The sequence below is a fragment of the Neophocaena asiaeorientalis genome, unplaced genomic scaffold (genome assembly GCF_003031525.2).
Source record: "Neophocaena asiaeorientalis asiaeorientalis breed wild unplaced genomic scaffold, Neophocaena_asiaeorientalis_V1.1 scaffold198, whole genome shotgun sequence".
Classification (NCBI taxonomy): domain Eukaryota; kingdom Metazoa; phylum Chordata; class Mammalia; order Artiodactyla; family Phocoenidae; genus Neophocaena; species Neophocaena asiaeorientalis.
Window position 1 is genome coordinate 4,251,388 of NW_020175221.1, and position 22,674 is coordinate 4,274,061.

The 22,674-nt window shown below is 38.3% G+C and overlaps 1 protein-coding gene across 5 annotated transcripts in view; it reads left to right on the forward strand.

Moving 5' to 3' along the window:
• PDE4D (phosphodiesterase 4D) overlaps positions 1–22,674 on the forward strand; it is a 1,104,527-nt gene that overhangs the window by 1,049,852 nt on the left and 32,001 nt on the right. For 4 of the 5 annotated variants that reach the window (XM_024765389.1, XM_024765390.1, XM_024765392.1 and 1 more), the window contains one exon: positions 371–483. In XM_024765389.1, the coding sequence (XP_024621157.1) occupies positions 371–483 (113 nt within the window). Of the gene's footprint in view, positions 1–9; positions 285–370; positions 484–22,674 lie in introns of those variants that run through there. The other variant, XM_024765393.1, reaches the window with a different exon arrangement.

The following is a 22,674-nucleotide window of genomic DNA, read 5'->3' on the forward strand; positions in this document are numbered from 1 at the left end:
CTGGGGGCGGGCTCCCGGGCGCGCGCGCCATCCCCTTCGCCGTCCTCCGGCACCAGGACTTCTTCAAAGTCGCATCTTGAGGGTTTTGGTCCGTGTAGAAGTTGGCTTGCCGCACTTGGCGCGCCCTTCCTGGACGCCGAACAGAGACGCCAAGCTGGAGAGGGCGTGCGTTCCCGAGGCCGTCCGCACCGTTAGCAGAGCCCCGGCCCCCGTCGCGGTGCCCGGCTCGTCAATATGAAGGAGCAGCCCTCATGTGCGGGCACCGGGCATCCGAGCATGACGGGGTACGGCAGGATGGCCCCTTTTGAACTCGCCGGCGGCCCTGTGAAGCGCTTGAGAACTGAGTGCCCCTTTCCCTATCTCTTCGCAGAGGAGGCCTACCAGAAACTGGCCAGCGAGACCCTGGAGGAGCTGGACTGGTGTCTGGACCAGCTAGAGACCCTGCAGACCAGGCACTCCGTCAGTGAGATGGCCTCCAACAAGGTAAGCCCCGGCTCGGCTCTCACCGAGGCTCCTAGGCTGCTGATTCCCACGCTGGTGAAGCCACCAGTCCCCATGGCCCGGGGAAATACATACAGGGGTTTGTCACACTCACTGCATTTTGGCTCCTTAGAAGGAGGTTCCTGATGCCATGCCTTCCCTCTCTCTTCTGTTCACTCCAGAGAAATTAAACATTTTGCAAAAGCAACTTCGACATAGTTTGACTGCAGTACCCCCAAGGCACTGTTCGTGTGTGTGTGTGTGTGTTTGGAGGGGGTACTTCTAAGTGACACTTTGCCCTTGCAACAGAAACCGAGTCTGGTCTACAGGCAACCCATGTTGTAGGGTATTCTTGGGATTCCCAGTGGAAAATAAGAGTTACTAGAGGTCAGTGCAATCCCTTGGATGTCACCACCTACTGAACTCAAACGCAGAAGAGTTCACTGAACTTGGAACCTTAACCCCCGTTTATCTAAGTGTCAGGGTACCCTGTAAGAACTGAGCCTTTATCTTTTTGCTTGGCCATATGTGTCCACAGGGGACGTCAAAGTTAAGGTTCATTGTGATCACTGCCTTTGTTTCCGTGAATCTTGGAGAAAGAGTCCAGTTTTCTGAGGTTATTTAGTTACAGTGATGCTTCAATGGGGCATTTGTGCCGTATGCCACAGTGCTGGTCTTGGTGGATAGTGGAGGTTTGAGGGCTGAGAATCAACCCTTAGCCTGGCACAGCCTTAAAGCAAGGTAGAGTGTTGTCAGTTTTGGTGTATATTTTGGAATTCCTTGTTTGTTTGTTTTTTTAAAACAATCTTCAGTTATGTAAGGAAATAATTGGGCTTATGTATGTTTTTAATGATTGTTTGGCTCAGGGGATAGGAAAGGAGGCATGGGCATGTTGGATGCAGGTGGCTGAGGGATTTAGCCAGTAAGGACTGGTAACTTTGTGTGGTGATTAATAACAGTTGCCCCTAAAGATATTTAAAGATCTTTGGCCACCTATTTACAAGGTCAGGAAGGTATACCATTTTACTGTTTATCTACATGCACATATTTTTCAGAGAGCTATGCTTTTTTTTTTTTTTTTTTAGTTTACTATAGTTTTTATCCCACCTTTTTTTTTCTCATGCAGTTTTAAAAAATATAGCATATCACCCACTTGATTGTCTTATCTGTTGACAATGCTTATGCAGACAGCATGGTTTTTAAGTAAAAAGTTAGCTTCAAATAAGATAAAAAGGACGCCCTAGTCACTATCTGAGGGCACTAATCTACCCGTAAGCACACTGACCTACCCATATGCACACTGATGATCAAATCTGTATTTTTTTTTTCTGTCATTGAAGCCTCATTTCTAAATTTGGTATGGCTCCACATCAAAATGATGGGTTATTACTCTCTTACTCCCTGCCGTGGCATCAGGTGCCATTGTTCTCATCTGGCTAACAAATTCTTAGTTCGTTGATTCATTTTATAACATATAGATTGTTCTTTCATAATTTGGTTCATAATAGCAGTAGACATATGCTGAGTATCTCCAGTGTCCTAAACGCCGAATAGGACCATTCTGCAGTGGGCCTGAGTTCTTATTCTCTTGTCTGGTTAATTCTGTGTAGTAAAAGGAAAAACCAGAAGGCACCAAAAGATGTGCAAGCCTTTGCTTATATTTTCGAGATGATTTGACAGTACTTTTTTAGCACAGTGAACCTCAGCGGCTACAATTACTTTCCCGTTAATCCATACTCTTAATGATGAGACCTCTATTTGAATTTAAAAATTAACATGAAATCTAATCATGTATTGTGAATGACTTCAACTGTCAAGTATTAATTTATCTATACTTTAAGATGAAAAAATAAAACTTGAGGTCACAGTGATTGGTCAAAATGATTTCTTTCTTTTAAGGGCATTTCTTTCTTTTAAAATTCCTGTCTTTTAAAGACAGGGATTTTTTTTTTTTTAATCTTTATTGTGAAGGCCCCTCAGACTTTAGGTTAATTTACAGGTTTAGTGTAGGAGGTGAATTTATTTGGTTGAAGTGAAATCTAGGTTAAGTAAGAAAAGACTTTTTCAAAATATAGTCATTCTAGCTGTGTTTGTGTCTTGTAAGATTATTGACATGACACTTTTTTTAACATCTTTGTTGGAGTATAATTGCTTTACAATGGTGTGTTAGTTTCTGCTTTATAACAAAGTGAATCAGTTATACATATACATATGTTCCCATATCTCTTCCCTCTTGCATCTCCCTGCCTCCCACCCTCCCTATCCCACCCCTCTAGGTGGTCACAAAGCACTGAGCTGATCTCCCTGTGCTATGTGGCTGCTTCCACTAGCTATCTGTTTTACATTTGGTAGTGTATATATATGTCCATGACACTCTCTCACTTGACACTTATTTTTAACATTAAAAAATTCAACTCAGCTGAAGCTGTTGATTAAACTTTTCATGTCTAATTCATTCATTTCTTTCTTTTAAAAAACCCATTCATTTCTAAATGAGTGCTAAGCTCCTGTGACTTTTATAGATGAAAACGGATTAGCATAGAAGGAATAAGAGCTCTTGGTAAAGGTTGTAAGGTTACCCTTCAGCCAGATAACAAGGGCACAAATAAGTCACATCCACATGAGCTGTAAACTGAGTTGGAGCAGCTGGTCTAAAGGTCCCCAGGAGTGATGCCGAACCTAAGTCTGAACTGGAAATGTGACAACTTGCGTCACATGTCCGCTAGGTTGTCGAGCATCTCTTGAGTGTGAATGAATAAGTCTGAAACATTGCTTTTGATTATTAGTCTTATTGCCATCCATTCTTTTCACATGTACTTGTTCGAACCAAACCAGTGTTTCCCTTGAAAAGTCATGAAGTTTTTCTTTGTTTTCTTCTCTTTTTCAGGCTTAAAAAAAAAGTACTCTCATAGATTAAAATGACACAATAAAATACTAGTAAGAAATCAGGATTTTTAAGTGATTATGTAGAGAAAATATTTATTATGGAGGTGGATTTGGGTGTTAGGAAGAAGGAAATTGATTCCTCAAACTCATTTAACAAATTGGGTTAATGAATTCTTCATATTTTAAAAAATCTTAATAGAAGGAATCTGAACTATTCGTTTTTAAATGATGCTTTAGAAGCAACTAGATGTATTTCCTGATTGGGATTGTAATGTGCATAATGCTTATTGATGGTATTGAGACAGGAAAATTATTGAATTTTTGGCCACTGCCAACGTTGGCTATAATACATGTAGGATGCTTGTACCAAGTAGGGTAAGAGACTCCAGATGGCATTTAGTTTGAGAGGTTAAATCTACAGCATTTAGCCTAATAAGCCCATTAATCTGCCCAAGATTTGTACAGATTTCCTTTGAAACCTCCCTGCTAGAGTTAAGAGAGGTTTTGGTGAGGTCTCAAAGCTTTGGAGGCAGACAGACCTGGAAGTTGAATCATAAGTTTTGTTCCTTACTAGCTGAGTTACATTAGAGAAATGACCAACATTTTTTAGCTTCGGTTTCCTTAGCATAAGATGAGCACAATGATATCTATTTCGAAAGGTCAGTGTAAGAATTTGAAAGAATATGTGTAAAATAGTTAGCTAATAGTGTCTGACAGGGACTATACCTGCCATTATTGGTATTATTATTGAAGGTTTAGGTTAAACTTGATTGGTTGCCTACTTGGCTAAAATATTTTTTTTACCATTCAGTTGTCATTTATACTTGATGTTTTAAGTTTCATGGGTTTTTATAATACAATTCTTAATAACTGTCTTTAGTGCACAGTTCTGTATTGTAAAAAATGCTTAAATTATATTTATACTTTTTTTAGTATAATATAGACACAAACATTTTGAAGTTCTAAATAGAAGCTTAATCTTTTTTTAAATTTCAGCTACAGAATTCCAGACAGCTAAATACTTTTTCTCTTTTATTCTAAAACTGAAAAAACAGCACTGATTAATTTTGAGAAAATATTAAATATAAGGTGGGATTGGTAGGTACATTTCCATCCTTTTGTACAGGTTTTGCAAAGCTAAAGTAACTCTTGAGACTGTTTTTAAGGCAGAATAGCTTCACAGTGTTTTTGGTTACCTTTCTCTCATAGAAAGTAAATGAGGATGTGAGGAGTGCAGGCTAGGATCTAAGCCTCAAGGGTTATGCTGTGGAACCCTGTAACTTTATTCTCTTGTGACCTAATAATGCACATTTCACCACATCTTCAATGTAAGTGTGGCGATGTTTGAAGGAGAAAAAATCATCTTGATTTTCCCCCAAAATATACTACTACAAAAATGTATTGTTTCTTCTCTCTAAATTTGGGGCAGTTCCGAGGCTTGGCGTTGCTGGAACCTACCATGCTTCAAGCTGAAAGTCTGCCTTGAAGTTAGGATTCAGGCATCCTTCTAAGAGACTTAAGGTTTTTCTTTAGTTCTTTCTAGACGTACGTAGGCCAGCTTTGCCAATGTGAACATGACTTTTATATGGAATTTAGTTTGTCTGTTTGGCTTTTAACAAAGATCTCTATCATGTTTCTGTTGCCTATAAATTAAGTTGCTTTTCTGGGGTGCTTTATCTTAGTGTTTTTGCGCTCTGCTCCCCCTGCTGCTTTTTAATAGTCAATGCATACTTAACATATACTACAGCTTTCTGTGACTGCTGATATATTTTCTTCTGGGCAAGAGTGGTCCTGGAATGAATATAGAATGTTTACAGAAGTGGCTAAATCTTAAGATTTTTCAGCATTACATGATTATAAGATAGCTCAGAACAGAAATAAATGTTTAATTTTGCTGAGAAGGAAGGTGAAACTAGTTGGAAAAGGCATTTTAATTTTATGAAGAGCAAATAACAGTCATTTACTTCAAAATACTAAAACTTATTGGCATAGTCATACAGAGTTGTTGAGAGTTAATCAGCATACCTAAAGGAAAACTCTAAATTTTAAAAGAATACATCTTTCGTAAATATAGAAATTCAGCTTACTGATGCTTTGAGTTTGCTATCTGCTTTTTCACCTACTTTATAAAACTAGATTTACCAAAGATTTGTGTTGTTTACATATAGAGCCTTAAAGTTAATATGACAGATTGTGCATGCTTATTTTTATGATCACTGTTTAAAAAAATACTTTCTTTGCTTTTATTTTAAGTAATAATAGAAAGAGGGAAGCACTTTAAACAGATTTTTATGTTTCATTGAATAGTGAAGCCCTTGACTTGAACTTAATAAAACAGTAAAGATTAAAACAAATCTTTATTTATCTCTACTGTCATCAACTCAGTTTCTGTATCAGTATTTAGTGGCAGTAAGCTTAAATATCCTTAACATTTAATTATCAAAAACTTCTATTTTTGTGATTCAGTAAATTAGTCATTACTTGAGAAATTGCTTTCAGTTATTGCATTTTGATTTAATTATAGGAAAGCGGTAACTTCTCGTCTCAGAGTGTTATGAACTATGTCTTTTTTTTTCCAAAACAAAAGGCTTGGCCAAGATAAAATAGCACTTTTCCCAGTGTATGAATAGATTAAGCACATTTTTTCCCCAAATAGCAAGGATGATAGGTAATGATTTTGTTCAATTTAAGAAGGTTCCTATGATAGTCATAGATTGTAGCTATTCCTTAAGATACGTATAATTATGGCAGATGTGAAATGCTGATAATGATTTTCAGTTGATCCATAAAATGCTATGTAGAATCTGATTTTCTCTTTTTCAGAAAGAAACCAATCCTTTTAAACTGCAAATAGCTGGAGTTTATTTTGTGACAGCATAGCTCTGCCAGGGCTAGCTCTGTACCTGGCTAGTTGTGATAGTTGAATTGGCACTTTTAGCCTGAGATCTTTCTAGGAAATAGAGCATGGGTAGCCCTTTAGTTTGCTGTTCACATTAGTTTTAAAAGACATTTTAAGACGGCATTTTCTTTTATTTACTCTAACAGGGATTAGGATGGGGAGGGGTGAGCCTTCCTGTTTGCTTAAACAACAAAAAATTCTGCTTTGTCCATCGGGAAATTTGTTAAATTGGATTACCAACTGCAGTGATCATAGCTTTATTATCCTTTACACTTAGAGAATATTTTATCTTTAATGAAGTATTTTTCTTTGTTATTATTGTTGAATATTCTGGGGGTTTTTTGTGCCTGTTTTGCTGTGTTTTGTGTGTCATGGGGATGAATGGTATTTACTCTTTCTCCTGACATATACGCCAATGCTTATGGCAGCTTTGTAGAGTGGAAAGGACATAGATGTCTTTTGTCAGGTGGACTTGGTTTCAATTTCTGGCTCTGCTGCTTCCTCCCTAATGTTTTGGGGAACATGCCTCACTTCTCTGAATCTCAATTTCTTCATTTCTAAATGGACATAATAAAAGGGGAAAATAAAATTGAAGGTTGTTAAGAGCATTAGATATAATATATAGAAAGCTCACTTTGCTGAATAGCATATACTGGCTGCTTAATAAATTACATGCAATTTATTCTAACCCTAGACTATACTGGAAAGGAGAGACTAAGGAAAACCATGTGTCATATACTCCTTGTAATATAAGAACATCACATTTTTCGGAAGAAAACTGTGACCTTTATTCTATAATAAATAACAAGTCAAAATTAGTGTTCTCAGACTTCCTGTGTACATTCATAGCTACTATACGTTAAATGCTTTCATTTAAAGCATTTATTTTTTAAAGTTAAATGTCCACCTGAGTGCCTCATCTTAAGCAAGGAATTACATGAAATCATGGATTTGATGTTCTAGTTATTTTTATTATAATATTATAATATTAAAATATGTTATTTTTTAATATAATGTTCTAATTTTTTTAATATGCATTGAAATTAATTTGTAACAAAATCAGAAAATACTCATCCACGCCACCTTAAAGCATTTTACTTACAACTCACAGACAATGGGCATACTTTTCATTGTACTAGTCTAAATTGGCAGTAAGAACCATCTGGGGAGTCACTTTTGGTTAGAAAGGTATGTCTGTTTTAAACAACCTATGGTTTTTCTTCTCTGCCATTAACGGGATTTCCCCACTAGAGGAGAAAATGCTAGCTATCATCAGCAGAAGTCTTCCCATTCATTAGGCATTCATTCCGCAGGCAGAATGGTCTATGGATTTAGAGCACTCTCCTGCAGCCAGACTGCCTGCGTTGGATTCACTCTCCGCCCTTTACTAAATCTAAATGGGACAACTTACCTTCTGTGCTTCAGCTTCCTCTTCTGTTAAAGCGTTACTGTGATGATTTAATGAATTAAAAGATGGAAATTGTCTAGACAGAGTCAGGAACATAGTGGGTGCTCAATAATGTTAGGTCCTTTATATCCATCTATAAAGAGATATCATCTTTCTTTTCTTATTTTGTGGGGTGAGAGTTTGCCATCCTGAGACTTAAGCCTCCAGTGACCTTTTAAGAGAGAATGGTGGCCTCATGATGTTGATGTGAACCAAATAGGACTCTTGGAATGTTTCATTTGCTCTTCTCCCCATCAGTGACTTTTCTTGGAGTTTACCTTTTGTTTCTTTGTGTAATTTTATGGTAGAGCCCATCAACCTGGCCTGAGGTTTTCTCAGAACATCTAAAACTCTCTAAGCTGTTTCTAGCAGAAATACCTAAATAGTGGATAACAGTCCAGTGACTTTTTTTTCATAAATGAATGCACCCTGTTATTCCTCTGAATGAGACTGAAAGTAACCCAGGCACAGAATCTCTTATTAATACTTAATGTTAAGAAAACTGTGTTCAGGACATAGCCTTCCATGGCACTTCTCAGCAACTTTACCATCAAGTATATGCAAACATTTCCTTGTTCAGTCAGCCGAGAGAACCTAAAGCAATGACACCCCAGTAGCATTGAACACATCTAGCACCCTCATCTTGGTTTCTAATACCATTCTCCAATAAAAGGAACCAGGACTCCTTGAAGTAGCTGATTCTAGAACTGGGGCAGGAAATGAGGCTGGAGCCATGTTGCAGTTCCAGAAAGTAAGGAAGTGGCCAAACAAATGTTGATGGGAACATATCAAAGGGATACAAGAACAAACTGAAAGAGCTCCCAGTTCCCCGCTGGAACTATTTGATCAAGAAAATAAACTAGTGTTGAGATACAACTCAAGGTATAAAACAAATAGCCATGAGTTCAACTGATATAATTTATTGAATAAATAATTAAATGGGGGGAAGAGACAAATCCCTTGTGCTGAAGAATTCCAAATAATTTATGTATATACTCTGCTCTCAAGGAAGGAAAGTATAACTCTCCACTCCTTAAGTGTGGGCTGTGCATATTGACTTCCTTCCAAAAAGCACAATGTGGAAAGAGGGAAAGAGTACCTCTACTGTGGACAAACCTGATAAACACACACTACCTCAGCCAGTGATCAAAGTCGACATCAACGGTGATAAGTCAAGTTGTAGTAGGTACCCTTGATATGATCTGATGAAAATGGTACTGACATCTGAGTTTTTTCTACCAAAAGCATATAACCCCACTCTAATCATGAGAATAGCATCAGATAGTTCCTAGTTGAGGGACATTCTACAAAATACCTGACCAGTACTCCTCAAGACTATGAAGGTCATCAAAAACAAGGAAAATTTGAGAAACTGTCACAGTCAAAAGGAGCCTAAGGAGACATGCTGACTAAATGTAATGTATCCTGGATGGAATCCTGGAACAGAAAAGAACATTTGGTAAAAACTAAGGAAATCTGAATAAAGTGTGGGCTTTAGTTAATAATAATGTATCAATATTGGTTCAATAATTGGGACAAATGTATCCTATACTAAAGTAAGATATTAATAATAGAGGAAATGGGGTGTGGGGCATATGGGAACTCTCTGTACTTACTTTCACAATTTTTCTGTAAAACTGAAGCTTTTCTAAAATAAAAGTTTTATCAGACAAATCTTAACCATCCTTTAGGGTCTACCTGCAATGCTACCTCTCCTGTGAAGCCTTTTCTGTCCTGTCTTCTCCCATATCTCCCATCCCAGCCTCCCCTAATTGGGTGTAATGTCTTCCTTCTTTGACCTCCTACAGGACTTTATTTGTAGTTCTTTTAACTCTCCGTACAATATTTGTTTCTTTGTTTTATTCCTGTCACATTTACACTAGGTCATTAGTCTTAACTCGTTTGCCAGCCCCCATCACATGGGACACAAGGCCATATTGAATAGGTGCTCAATAAACATTGGGTGAATTGTATGAATGGTATTGTGGTGGTGATTCTGGAAAAGCACCATTCAGTGGTTCTGATCTCAGTACTGTAGGAGTCATCACTGATCAATCTCAGGGACTAAGTTTATTTTTACTCATCTAAGCCCTAAGGCTTAGAAGATAAAAATTCTTCTTCCTGTATGGGTAATAGCTTCAACCTTATTGTTTGTCAGACCCTTTGCAAGGGAGTTACTGAACATTAGGTCAAATAGTTGAAGAAATTTATCCTAATTTTTCTGTCTAATTATCACTTGAGTGGAATTAATAGAAATTAGTAAAATGAAAATATACTCTGTTTCTGCCTATCACTTAGTTCTTTGGTAGTTTTGGTAGTATTTAACATGATCAGTATTTCAAAGCATCATTGTTACTGTTATCCATTATTCCTCTCACACTCAAGCCTTATGTGTTAGAACTGAAGGAAGCAGAAGTGATCATTTGTCTGACTTATCTCAGTTAGAAAACGAGGCCCAAAACTTGTCCACGTCCACCTATAGTTAGAAATCTCCTGACTTCTTACGTAGCAGTTCATTTTCTAGAGGGTCTCTGCACCATTTGGAGTTTTGTATGCAGCCTTTATCTCCACTCATATTCATAAATTGTGGGAGGGAGATGCAACTTTTTATCTTTGAATGTGTTAACGGAATACAAGCCATGTTTCTGATAAGTATATGGATTCAATAACTGTTCAAGTACATAACCAGTGAATTTTCTACCCAGCCACTAGGAATACTGAAGTGTCCTACGTGGCTTCTAGCCCAAACCCAGTGAGTGTCAGTATATCATTTTGTAGTTGGTCATATAAATTAGTACCGGATGCATGGTGTTGGTTAAAGTAAATGCCATTTTTCACCTTGGATTGGTAGACAGGGTCTATACATGATAGTTGATATCTTGCAAGCAAGTGGCTTTTCTGTTATTGACAAGAGTCCTGATGATTTCACACTTAAAAATCTCTCTCCTGCTTATAGATGCTCATCAGAAATTTTAATATCGTTTATGCTGGGTTTAGTTTCATCTCAGTTAAATTAAAAGTTTGTATTATACAGACAAAAGCCATACAAGTCATATTGATGGCCTTAAGCTGTTCTCTCTCCACTGTACCTGTTTTAGCAATAACATTCTTCTTATAGGTTTGTTCCCAGTAAAAATGACATATCTGAATACTTTCCCTGCTAGCCTGGGAAGAAGAGGTTGTGTTTGTTGGTTTTTGCCTGTTACAGAGTATTCTGTGCAGTTTTACCCAGCTCATGCTTGGGTTCCTGGCAGCATCTCTGGCCTGCTACAGTGTAATCCCTATTGTGGCAGCCTCTGACATTTATTGCTGGCAAGCAGTGTGCTTGCAGACATAGGCACCATAATAGGAAACACCTCGGCCTGTCATAAACAGGTCTGGAGAGTAGAAAGCAAGGCCTGACAGGGATGTGTCCATAGCGAACAGGCAAAGATGAGGCTGACATTGTGCAGTAAGTCCAGGCTGATGTCTGTCTTCTTCATTTCAGAAAATAACCAGCTGATTTTTAAGGCTGCTTTCCATTGTTGGCATAGCACTGTTTTGGTTGCTTTGTTTTTTGCTTTAGACCGAAACATGAATAAAGACATCTTAAATAATACTCTCCAAAATATTTTGAGAGGATACATCAAAATGTTTTCCTATTGCTAGTCTCCTTCTAATTCTACCTGATCATTCCAATCCATACCCATTAGGGAGAAGGAACAGCTATTTCATTACAGTGGAAAATTACTTTTTAAAAAAGAATCATATAAAAATAAAATTATCATGTGTATATTTAAAGAATTATAAACTATACTGAATTATAAAGAAAAGAGCATTTCTTAGGTGACTTTTTTATGCCTTACATCAAGTTCAAAGTTTAGAATAGGAGTATATTCTTTGACCAAGAACGGTTCTATTTTATATTCGCTAGGTATTTTTTTCAAGCCTCAGAAAAATAATGAGCTACAACTTTAACAATGATGAGCTTTGTCACAAGGATTTAGGAAGAAGATAAATTTCAAAATTGAAAGGACTTTATAACAGTTTTTAATAAACAGATAGAAATGCTTTCATGGGTGCTTTAAATATATATGTGTCATTTCATTATTTGCTAGGAACCTTATTTCACAAAAGAGGTTCAAGACTGCAAAGGATGAAAAAGCTGTAATTTTGCTAAAAAGCATATTAAAATTTAGATAGACACAGGTGAAAGTCTTGAACTTTTTTTTTTTTTAGATTAGGTGTTAGGTGGCTATTTGCTGACCTGCCCCTTCCCTTTTTTTTAAGTAAGCACCCATCTTCTTGTACTTTTTTTATTTTGAAGATTTCAAGTCAGTTTCAACAATATGCTCTGATAAGAATGAAACTAATTAATATTATCTTTGATACACACGTTGATTTTCTGCTCTTTGTTTTCTCAATCTTATATTCTCAGTGTGGTCTCTTAGATCTCCGTAAGGGTAAGGGATAGTGGGGTTACAAGAAATCATAGGAATTTTTATTTACTAGAAATAGTCTTATTTCTTTAATATGCATCAGGAAAGATTAGTTTACTTTCTCCTGGAAGATACTGTTTGGGCCTACATCTTAATTTTTCTAGATGGTGTTAAAAAGCAGTAAAATAATAAAGGGTACATAGTCGAAGAGCCAGAAGAGGGCTTGCATCATTACAGGCTGAATATTCAGTCCCTGTATGAGAGGAATTTGTTCTCTCCAAAGTAGAATTCAGTGGAAAAATTACTTGTTGCCCTTTAGCCTTATTTTCAAACATTTTAGCATTATCCATTTGATAATGTAGTCTTTGTAGTGTTTGACTACACTGATCAGGAGATATCAGTATGTGCCTTACTTTCTGATGTGAGATATGATCCTGATGGTTACTCATACCTCAAACCTTACATTTCTAACTTAGTTCCAGAAGCAGTACACTACATACCAAAACAGTTTGTCCCATTTTTAAAGATGAAAAACTGAGGCTCAGTTAAACTTGTCCAAGATCCACATGCTTCTTAATAGATGTAAAGGTAACTCTTCTTCTGAATGTAGCATCTGGGGGAAGGGCTGGGAGATAGGGAAACAAGTGTTTGTGCTCAGGCTGCATTTTCAAAATATGTGCTAATTTATTTATTTAGTGAGTACTAGATTCCAAACTAGCAAGAGCCATTTTAGCAAAATATCATCCCTAGAGGGAATTCTGTTGTGCAGCTGATTCTGCCTTTCTTGTTCTCTGTATCATGTCAGGACGGGCACAGGACCTTGCTAGCTCCTAGCTCCTAGGAAGAGTATGATGGTGGGATGGATGGCTTGTTAGGCTGGGAGTCAGCCTAGCAGTCAGGTGGTAAACAGGGCACAGATGTAAAATGAAGGATAATAGGGTCAGTGGATGAGAAGACCAAGTGACTAAAGCAGATCTGAAATTCTGAGCTGGCAGGGGGTTTGAGGTGGAGGCAGATAGAATTGGATGGGCTGAAGCTTAATAGTGGGGAGGGCGGCAGCAGATAGAGAAGGTATAGAATGAACTCAGGGAAGGTGTAAGCAGTTTTTAGGATTTTTTAAATGACCTATTACTATGGAGTTGCCTTGGAGGTTTGTTTCCTTATTGGGGCAAAATGGGAAAGGAAGCTGGGCTCGTGGATAGAGTGAAGAGTGAAGATTGAAGGAAAGAAAAGTAGGAAGGCATATTAGACAGTGAGAGGAGGAGGGGGGATGGCAGAAGGACTCTGACTGGGCTGACCTAGGAGCAGGGCTGCCCTTGGCTGGAGACAGGCTGACCGCTTCGTGTTCCTGCCCCCCTCCCACCTCAGGAATGCTGAAATCTGGTTGGGATAAACCTTTGGGACAGTCTCAGAGGAAAAAAGAAATCCCAGAGGGGTCACGTGCGTGTGTGAATGTTTAAGAGAGGACAGTTGGCCTTGGGGGTGCGGAGGAGGGAGAGAACCAGCTGGAGAGGGGAGATTTATAGACATAGGGTATTTCACGTGGCGTGAGTCTTTTTTAGCACCAATAGCTGGCGTCACCTTCTTCACCTGTTGGCTCCTTGAGTCATGGCCCAGTAGCAGCATGGGTGGGTTGTCACATCCAAGTGCTGGGCCATCCCCTAAGGACCTGTTGCCTCGGAGTGAGGACGTGGGACAGCAAAGTACAAGCTGGAACAGGGTGAGGAGAGACTGAGGTTGATTCACTAATAGTGATTAATTATTAGATGCCAAGAGAAAAGTGGAACAGAATAGCCGATGACAAATGTGAGCCTTTATCTTGATTCTGCTTTAAATCTCGTAAATTCCAATGAGCTTAGCAATTCCTCTTCTGGATATGAATGCACCCCACTAGAGTTGTGGCCTTGGATACTTAAATTGCTTCAACTTCTCTGAGCCTCTGCTTTCTCGGTAAATCGGGCTTAACAAAAATCTATCTCACAGGATGGTTATGGGACTTTAAATGAAAACTTACGTCAAGTGCAGAATATGGGGCACACCTCTAATAGGTACTGTGGTCTATCTTTAGTTGGGAAGGGAACGAATTTTAAACTTAAAAGGTGAACTTTATATACTGCCATATAGGTAACCCAGTGCAACTGGAGCTTGAATCAACAGGCCTGGGCAAATGAGCTCAGAGTATGCATTTGAGATCTTGATCGCCATCATGGTGATTTATGAGCCCTCGTCAGCTTGCATATGGGATGGCCCACTGAAGTTGTTTACTTTAGTTTTAGCTCGTTACCTAGCATTCATGGATAGCATATTTTTATTTACGCTCTCACTGACCACTTAACCATGATTACTTTGAAATAATATGTACGAAGGCAGCCACGGAAGAAACATTAGAGCGGTGAGGGCCTCATGTGGACCTTCTGTCCACTTTGTCTAAAAATTGTCACGTTACTTAGATTTTGCTTTTCCCTCACCCTGGATGACCTCAAAGCCCCCTCCAACTAATTTTTCTGATTCTGTGAAATATTGAGATTTTGATTATTAACAAAAGTGTCAAATATCAATCGATATCAGGTTACCAGATGTCTATTCTTGGGGAAAGAAGAAACACGAACCAAAAATAGAACTCTTTAATCATTGCACAGATTTAAAATGACAGTTAAGCTGAGAAACAGAGGAATGGATGAAATGACCTTGAACGTAGTTCCAGCCCAGATGGGCTAGTTCCAGTCTGAGTCATGGGTCTGACATTAGCCGTAGCCAGAGGGAGAAGAAATCCCCCAGCCGTGTAGTTGTTATGAGCTGAAAATGAATAAGTGATGGATCCCTTTCCATTTTCCACTTGCCGTCAGCCATTTTGCAGAGAAATCAAACTTTGTTATGCTCAATAAAAAAAGTTCTTTTCTTTTTTAATTCCAAAAATCCTTAGAGGTGGAAGAGATTTATGAGATCAACCTGTTCACTTGCTTCATTGCAGATGAGGTATAAAGGCACAGGAAAGTTAAAGAACAGTCCTGTCTTACTTCTGTCAAGGCTTTTGTCTTGTGGGAAATAAAAATTTCTCGTAGTTAGACAAAACCCTGATTTCAGTCTTTATTGATATTATCACCTTCTAATGACATTTTTAGTTCTGTTTTTAGCCAGATACGATTTTCATGTGGGACATAAAACAGGAGGTTTTTATTTTTTGCACCTTTTGACTTCAGATAACCTCAGTCCAGTAGTTAGGCTTTCACTAAGGAATTTTTGTTTTTGCCTGGTTAATGTAGGACATATATCTGCTCCAAAGGCTTTCATAGACGAGATGAGCCTTTTACATATGTGCGTTTGTATTCAAGTATATAGAAAGAGAGAGAGACACACACACATACATACATACATAAAAACCAAGGCATGTAGACATATACATTGAAAGTATAATATGGTAGCCATATTAGTAAGCCTGTTGCATGTTAGAGAGTAATTCATGGTGTTCTGGTCCTGTAGGGGAGCTCAGGGTGTGTTCAACACTAAGGACGAGAATGATTGGGAAGCATCCCAGAAAAAGTGCCACTTAGGCTAGATCTTGAACATAAAAGTTTCATATAGGTTGCCAACGAGGGAGGAGATGATACTCCAGGGGCTGGATGAGGCAGGGTAGGCCTGTGCATTTACCTTATTGTTTGTGGGAGTGGGTAAGGAGTGGGTGTCCTGTATGAGTGAGCCTTCCTGGAACAGAAAACTGGTTATAGGAGCAGAGGCAGGTGTAAAAAATGTAGATTGGGGTCCTGCAATGTAGAGCACCTTAAGTGTCAGACTAAGCCGTTTGCACATTACCCTGTAAGCTCTGAAGAACCGTCGCATTTTATTATCAGAAAAATATTACAAGGAGAGTAACAAAATGATTTTAGAAAGATAAATCTGATGGTAGTATGCAGGATGGATCATACTGAGGGGAAATAATGAAAGCAAAACAAATCCATTAGGGAATTAGGCATATAAGTAAGGAGGGCCTGAAATACGATGGGAAGGAAAAGAAAGGAATGGTTAGGAGAAAGACTGCAGGAAAGGTGGCAAGATATATCAGACTTTTCGGGGGAAGGCACTGCAGCCAGAGGAAAGTATGAAATTCTCAACCGAGGTAATAACAGGACGATGGTTGGAAAATCAGGAAGAGAAGGTTATTTGAAGAGAGTGGGGTGGAGAATATGGCAGTTAAATTTTTAGACATGAAATTGGAGTGAAATTATATATCGAAGTAGAAATATCCTATAGGCCTTCAATTGTCATGACTGGATTTCTGGTGAAAAGACAGGCAACCTGGGAGTTGCCTGTACAGAATTGATGGTTAAGACCTTCAGGCTCATCTGTAAAATGGGAATAATAGTAGTCCTCATAGGATTGGTATTAGAAATAAATGAGATGATGCCAGGCAAGTATTCAGCACTATTCCTGACACATAGTAGACAATAAATAAATATTTATCAATATCAATCAATAAATATCATCCATTACTATTTTCTACTATGCGTTTTAGAGACCCATATAATATGAATTATTAGAACTGGTATTCTGGAAGCTCTATTAAAGCCATCTGTTTGGTGAGTTTTCTTAATATCCCAAATGGAAGTTCATATGTTCTGATTCACATGCTTGCTTCCCTAGCTGTCAAGGGAAAGTGACAGCCCCAGCTGAAATTGCTCACGTTTAACTGTTGATCACTGTTTGTAAGACCTGGAGTGTTTTTTTGTTTGTTTTTGGCTTTGGTTTTTGTTTTGTTTGTTTGTTTTTTTAAACATCTTTATTGGAGTATAATTGCTTTACAATGGTGTGTTAGTTTCTGCTTTATAACAAAGTGAATCAGTTATACATATACAGATGTCCCCATATCTCTTCCCTCTTGCGTCTCCCTCCCTCCCACCCTCCCTATCCCACCCCTCTAGGTGGTCACAAAGCACTGAGCTGATCTCCCTGTGTTATGCGGCTGCTTCCCACTAGCTATCTATTTTACGTTTGGTAGTGTATATATGTCCATGCCACTCTCTCACTTTGTCCCAGCTTACCCTTCCCCCTCCCCATATCCTCAAGTCCATTCTCTAGTAGGTCTGTGTCTTTATTCCCGTCTTACCCCTAGGTTCTTCATGACATTTTTTTCCCTGAAATTCCATATATATGTGTTAGCATACGGTATTTGTCTTTCTCTTTCTGACTTACTTCACTCTGTATGACAGTCTCTGGGTCCACCCTCCTCACTACAAGTAACTCAATTTCGTTTCTTTTTATGGCTGAGTAATATTCCACTGTATATATGTGCCACATCTTCTTTATCCATTCATCTGTAGATGGACACTTACGTTGCTTCCACGTCCTGGTTATTGTAAATAGAGCTGCGATGAAGATTTTGGTTCATGACTCTTTTTGAATTATGGTTTTCTCAGGGTATATGCCCAGTAGTGGGATTGCTGGGTCGTATGGTAGTTCTATTTTTAGTTTTTTAAGGAACCTTCATACTGTTCTCCATAGTGGCTGTATCAATTTACATTCCCACCAACAGCGCAAGAGGGTTCCCTTTTCTCCACACCCTCTCCAGCATTTATTGTTTGTAGATTTTTTGATGATGGCCATTCTGACCAGTGTGTGATGATATCTCATTGTAGTTTTGATTTGCATTTCTCTAATGATTAATGATGATGAACATCCTTTCATGTGTTTGTTGGCAATCTGTACATCTTCTTTGGAGAAATGTCTATTTAGGTCTTCTGCCCAGTTTTAGATTGGGTTGTTTGGGGTTTTTTTTTATGTGACCAGTTAAGGATGTGAACTACTCTTCTGTTTGTTGCAACTTCTGTAATAAAAGCCCTGAGCCGTATTATTTTTCATCTGCTGCGTCCAGAGTCAGATCAACTTTGAGGGGTTTATAAAGGGCTTTTGAAGAACGGTATTAGCTCGATGTAAGCAAATGACCATTAGCTCAATATCATCTCAATGTTTTAAAACTACATTCGTTCACCCAACGTGGAATGAACTTACACAAGAGTAGAAGAAATCCAGGAGAGGTGAACCTTAATTATGAAGAGTTGTAGGACTCCCGTCTGGGTAGAAGGTTGGACTAGATGTCTTCAGAGGGGCTTTCCAGCATGGACGTAGTCCGCAGAATCCAAGCACTGTCCTCTGTTTGATGAGCCTGCTTCACCTCATGTGTATGGTTGACGTGCTGTCTCACAGGGCATTAGATTCACATTTGGAAGGTCAAGTAAAACAGACTTTGTTGTCTGGTTTTAGTTGTATTATTTTATTTTGCTTTTCCCTACTATCTTTACTCTCAGAGGCAAAAAGTTTTACGTTCTCCCCTCCGAAGGATACAAATATAGACAGGTATTTTAGAAGAATAAATGTCATGGTGGTTAATACCAATTTTTATTGAAGTATGAATAAAAATAGATTAAATTATTTTTTTAAACCAGGTTTTCAGGTCTAAGTGCTTTGTTAGAAGGAATATATAGGTGCATCTTAGTTTATGGGCAATTAGAAAAATTGAATTTGTTTTTCAAATATTTTAGTGCCAGTAATTTACTCTCAAGATATAAGAATAATCCTGTTTAATTTTAAAAAATTGTTTAAAAGCAGTATTTTGAATAAAAATGACTGCTATAGTATTAATGACAATTATCTAACCTTACACTGTATTTTATAGATAAAATACAGTACACTTAAAATATGACAAGACTTCCTTTTCCAGCAAAATGGCAACATGTATCTAATTTGAATTCCAGGAGAGAATAAAGAGAATGGGGAAGAGGAAATATTCTAGAAGTTCAGTGAATTCCAAGCAGGAAATTTTTTTAAAAGAAACTCACATCCAGAGAAATCACAGAAACAAATAGATCCCAACACAGCCAGAGAGAAGAGGCAGGTTATCTACAAAGAAATAGCAATTAGATTGACAGCTGTTTAATTTGTGGGAAGGAGCGGGGGTTCTGATTGGAAGAAATTAAATCACATCTGAAACTTTAGCTGCAAGGGCATTGAGGATATGGATTTTTCACATGTCCAGCCTCTGGAAGGCTCATAAAAGGAATGTGGGGGGCTTCTCTGGTGGCGCAGTGGTTAAGAATCCGCCTGCCAATGCAGCGGACATGGGTTCGAGCCCTGGTCCGGGAAGATCCCACGTGCTGCGGAGCAACCAAGCCCGTGCGCCACAACTACTGAGCCTGCGCTCTAGAACCCGCGAGCCACAACTACTGAAGCCCGCACTCCTAGAGCCCGTGCTCCACAACAAGAGAAGCCACCACAACAAGAAACCCACGCACCGCAACAAAGAGTAGCCCCCACTCGCCAGAACTAGAGAAAGCCCACGCGAAGCGACGAAGACCCAACTCGGCCAAAAATAAAATAAGTAATATAAATAAATTTATATATAAAAAAAAGGAAGGTGGGGTGGCTACTGTGCACACCTGTTTACCTTCTGAATTCCACACACTACTAAGTAAGCTACTTCAGAGCAGTTTGCCGACTGACCTTCCCTTAGTACCTGGAACCGTAGCTAACACATAGTTGGTGCTAATTAAATATTTGCTGATTGAAAGGATTAGCATCTTAAATCCTCATTGGTACTGGGCTTGATCTTGATTCGAAGGCACCTGTAAAGTTGTACCTACCTTTTCCTCTGGAGATTGGAATTTGGTCCTGAAACCTGAAGGGATGTCCTTGCATTTGTCAGGTCAGTGCATCCTGAGAAAATTATCCCTGTTGGTTTGATATCTCCAAAAGCATTTGCCACTGGTATCAGTGATTCTAATAGTTTTCAGACAAACCATTGATTGCGTAAGCAATTGGGTAGATATTACTCTAGGAATCTTCATACAGCTGTTTTAACCAGATTGTTTTCCTTATGACAAGTTTCAGTGTTTCTGGTCCCAATGTAAATAACTTATCGCGTTCCTGACATCTACTTAACACACTGTCCTAGATGACTTTCATTAACTCCAATCCTCCACACAACCCAGAGACCTTAAATAGCTTGCTGTATATTATTGTGCTCGTAAGAGGCCGGGTCAAGATTAGAACTCAGGTGAAGTCAGCTAGAGAAACCAATGCCCTATACTATCGTATTTCTCATCATTCTCTTACTCTACTCTTCTGTCACTGTTGCAAAAAAAAAAAAAAAAATTCCCATCATTGCACGATTTTTAATTGTGTTTATGATTGCCTGTAGTAAAGTCTTCCTTCCAAAAATGCCTAAAGAAGACATATCACTTTAATAAAAATATTGCCAGCTATGAGTGTTAGATTCTAATTTTGGTTATGTTGTGTGACCTTGCTTAGGCTTTCACATTAATAATTTGCTATGAGGATGGGATTTTTAAAAATAGATTATCCGTTGATGCCCTTTCTTTTTGGCTATTCTAAAAACATATTAAAAGATCTGGATGAACGTGGTCTATCCTAATGTAATGTCATTAGAGTATTTGAAAGTAACTGTATATTCACCATTCCATCATCTGATAGCTTTTCTCATCCAGAACTCTGAAGAACTTCATAGCACTCTTCTTTCTCCTTCTTTATCCTCCTCCAAATCTTTACCTCCCCCAGGTTTCTCCACAGCAAAGGGCACAAATATCCATTCAAGGCAGGGAGTCTAGGAATTGATTCTTCTTATTTCTTCACTTCCAGCGTTCAAGTCTTATCAACTCTTCCTCCATGCTTCTTCCTCTTCTATCTGCTTTTGCCTCTCTATGAGCTATCCTCTACAGAGGCAAGTTTTTAAAATGTAAACCATGTCATGTCACTCCCTGCTCAGAACCTTCTGGTGGTACCCCACCCCCTCTGGAAGGCTTGCAAGGACCGCATGATCTTGCCCTGACCCATCTCCAATCTCATTCCGCATACCTATCCTCCATCATGCTGGCTGTGTTTTTCTAGCCCTTGCTCAGAGTGCTTTGGTCCAAATCTTTCAGCTCTTTCTAGTCATCAGTATCTCATCTCAGATATTACCTTCCTGACTATTTAATAGTCTACCATCACAGTATCATGTTACCCCCTTTTCTTTTTATCCAGCATGTTTGTCACTCATTTTTTTTTTTTTTTGTCTGCTTGTTTTCTGTCTTTTTGCCCCAAGAGTCCAAGGCTTACATGAGCAGAGAACTCTTCTGTCTTGTTCAGTACTATATCCCTCATGCTGGCACATAGTAGCCATTTAGTAAAAATTTGTTGAGTAAGTGAATAACCGTTCTAAACATTTTTATTACTTGAGAGCTAAAGACCATTACTTTCCACAAGAATTTTCAATGAAATCCTGGTATTTTTGTTCGTTTTTGCTTGTTAATAAATGTGAAGGGAGCAGAATTAAGTACTGGAATGATTTTGAGAAATACTAAGTTAAACAAAATAAAACAAAGTTACGTAGTATGGGTCTTGGCAGAGCCTTCAATGTGCTAAAGTACACAACTTCCAAGAAGGTTAGCACTATGTCAGAAGTTTGACACTGGATGTCTTCTTTGGGAATGATCACATGGCACTGCTGTTCTTTACAACGCGTTCTGGGAAATGCTGCCTTAGACAAAAACCCGTCATAACGGAAAGGGGAAAGGGACGCTATATTGAGTATAAGGAGGCAGATATATTGACCATAGGAGAACAGGCTGACAACCAAGGACTCAGAAAAAACTAAAACCCATGAAAAAAGGACAGAAGGACTCAAAAAGAATACAGCAATGGGACTATTCAGTTTTCTGCAGGCTACTCTACCCACTTTACTGGATTTTTCTATCTCTAGCAGCTGGCACAGTGCTTGGAGTAGATGAGCATACAATGAACATGTGTTGACTTTTCAGAGATGAGTGAATAATGGTGGCCCAGGGTCACCATAAAATAATTAAATTAAGATAGTTTGGTTTGTTTGAGAAAGCAGGAAAATGCCTGAAGTATTTTAGGGAATATGTCGTTCTAAAGGATTAAGATTAAAATGTTATTAGTACTTATGAGAATACTTTCATTGGTTATTATATTGCCTAAAGGCTTTGTAACTGGGAATTTACTATATATTGTTTTATTCAAAGCTGGCACAGATTTTAGACAAACATATGCATGTTAGACTGGAATATTATGGTGGCTGTCTTTAGAAGGGTACAAATCTTATTTTACCAAATGGAACTATGCTTCAGATTTTTGTTTTTCATTCTTCTTTAGGCAAAGTTAAGCAAATTTGGAATTAACATAATTTGATAACATCACCTAACATTTTTTAAAGTCAGGTAAAATTTACAGATTGATAAGATGTACTTTTTAAAGATATAGTTGAATGTTTTTTGACAAATTATACAATGGTAAAACTACCACAATAATCTAGATATAAAATATTTCCCTCACCCAAAAAGTTTTCTCTTGCTCCTTTGTAGTCATTCCCCTCCCCTGCTCCCAGTGACTGGAAACCAGTGATCTGACTGTCCCTATAGTTTTGCCTTTCCAGAATGTCGTGAATGAAATCATACTGTGTGTGTGTGTGTGTGTGTGTGTGTGTGTTTGTGTGTATGTATATATAGCCTTTTGTTAATGGCTTCTTTCACTTTTCA